Raw genomic sequence first — 1,359 nt, 5'->3', positions numbered from 1 at the left:
AGCATCGACCAGACCAGTGAGCGCAGCACACAGATCAGCACTCAGCAACAAGCCTCGCGTCGCAAACCAAACCATCGACCGGAGGAACCGACTGAGCTAGGAGGAGGTTCGCGGAGAAGCTAGCCGTACGTGGCAATGGTGAAGACCGCGGCAGCAGGGAGCAATGACGGTGGCGCCGTGGCGGCGAAGCAGCAGCAGCAGCAGCTTGGTGGGAAGATGAGGACGTACAAGGGGGTGCGGATGAGGAGCTGGGGCGCGTGGGTGTCAGAGATCCGGGCGCCGGGGCAGAAGACGCGGATATGGCTCGGCTCCCACTCCACCGCCGAGGCCGCCGCGCGCGCCTACGACGCCGCGCTGCTCTGCCTCAAGGGCGCCGCCGCCGCCGCCGACCTCAACTTCCCCGTGCGCTTCCCCTTCGACCTCCCCGCCGCCGCCATGTCGCCCAAGTCCATCCAGCGCGTCGCCGCAGCCGCCGCCGCCGGGGCCAGCGCTAATGCGTTCGACTTCGCCGCCGGGGCCGACGACAGTCCCAGCGCTGATGCCGTCGACTTCGCCGGTGCCGACGACTACAGCGCCGGCGCCGTCACCCCGGAGTACTGCAGCTCCTCCAGCAATAATGCCTCGCCGGTGAGCTCCCCGGAGACGGCTAGCAGCGGCGCCGCCGACCTCGACGGCGTAGACCTCCTGGGTTACGGTTACAGCCAGTGCTCGCTCGCGGAGATCGAGGCCTTCTTCCAATCGCCCAAGTGCATGGAGTACGCCATGATGGACCCGTGCAGCGCGTTCTTCGCTCCGTCGCCAATGGCCATGGAGGACGAGTGCAGCTGGGAGGAAGGAGGCGACATTGCGCTCTGGAGCTTCTCAATGGACTGAGCTGGAGTCCGGCAAGCCGGAGCACCGATGAAACTGACAACTCAAGCGAAGACCACAACTGGTCATGCATGGTGATAACTATACTTGATTCCATATAAAAATTGATGTGATTCTTTGTACACAGCAACAATAAGGTAGTTGAGCGTTGTGGGGGGAGCTCTCGTGGAGCTACATGTTTTAAGGCAGCTTCCATGGAGTTAACCTCCCTTCAATTGCTTGTTACATCCATGTTAAAGAACCTGCTTTGCAATTGCAAGCATATACTCATTTCTTTTGGAACAACGGGCCCTCTCGTCAACTGTGTGGGTGTCTGGACTATTCACTTCGAATGATAAGGGATTTCAGTAAGGTTTTCATGCTTATCCAGAAGAGTGCACCGCTACAATTTTTGTGCGGATTTTTGAAGCTTTATTTGGAGTTGGACTCGGCCACAAGGACATTTAGGGGGTTAATTCTTTTTCACACTACATGGGAGGAGGGGGTCAA

At 59.1% G+C, this 1,359-nt stretch overlaps 1 protein-coding gene across 1 annotated transcript; it reads left to right on the top strand.

Moving 5' to 3' along the window:
- On the top strand, nucleotides 1-1,155 carry LOC125521868 (uncharacterized). Its single transcript, XM_048686932.2, has one exon. The coding sequence runs from the start codon at nucleotides 136-138 to the stop codon at nucleotides 871-873; it is 738 nt and encodes a 245-aa protein (XP_048542889.1). The 5' UTR covers nucleotides 1-135; the 3' UTR covers nucleotides 874-1,155.
- Nucleotides 1,156-1,359: the final 204 nt, after the last annotated feature.

This window comes from Triticum urartu, chromosome 7A, assembly GCF_056163025.1.
Source record: "Triticum urartu cultivar PI428250 chromosome 7A, HENAU_Tu73, whole genome shotgun sequence".
Taxonomy (NCBI): Eukaryota; Viridiplantae; Streptophyta; class Magnoliopsida; order Poales; family Poaceae; genus Triticum; species Triticum urartu.
Note: the sequence above shows the minus strand (reverse complement) of the source record. Positions and strands in the feature narration are given on the sequence as shown.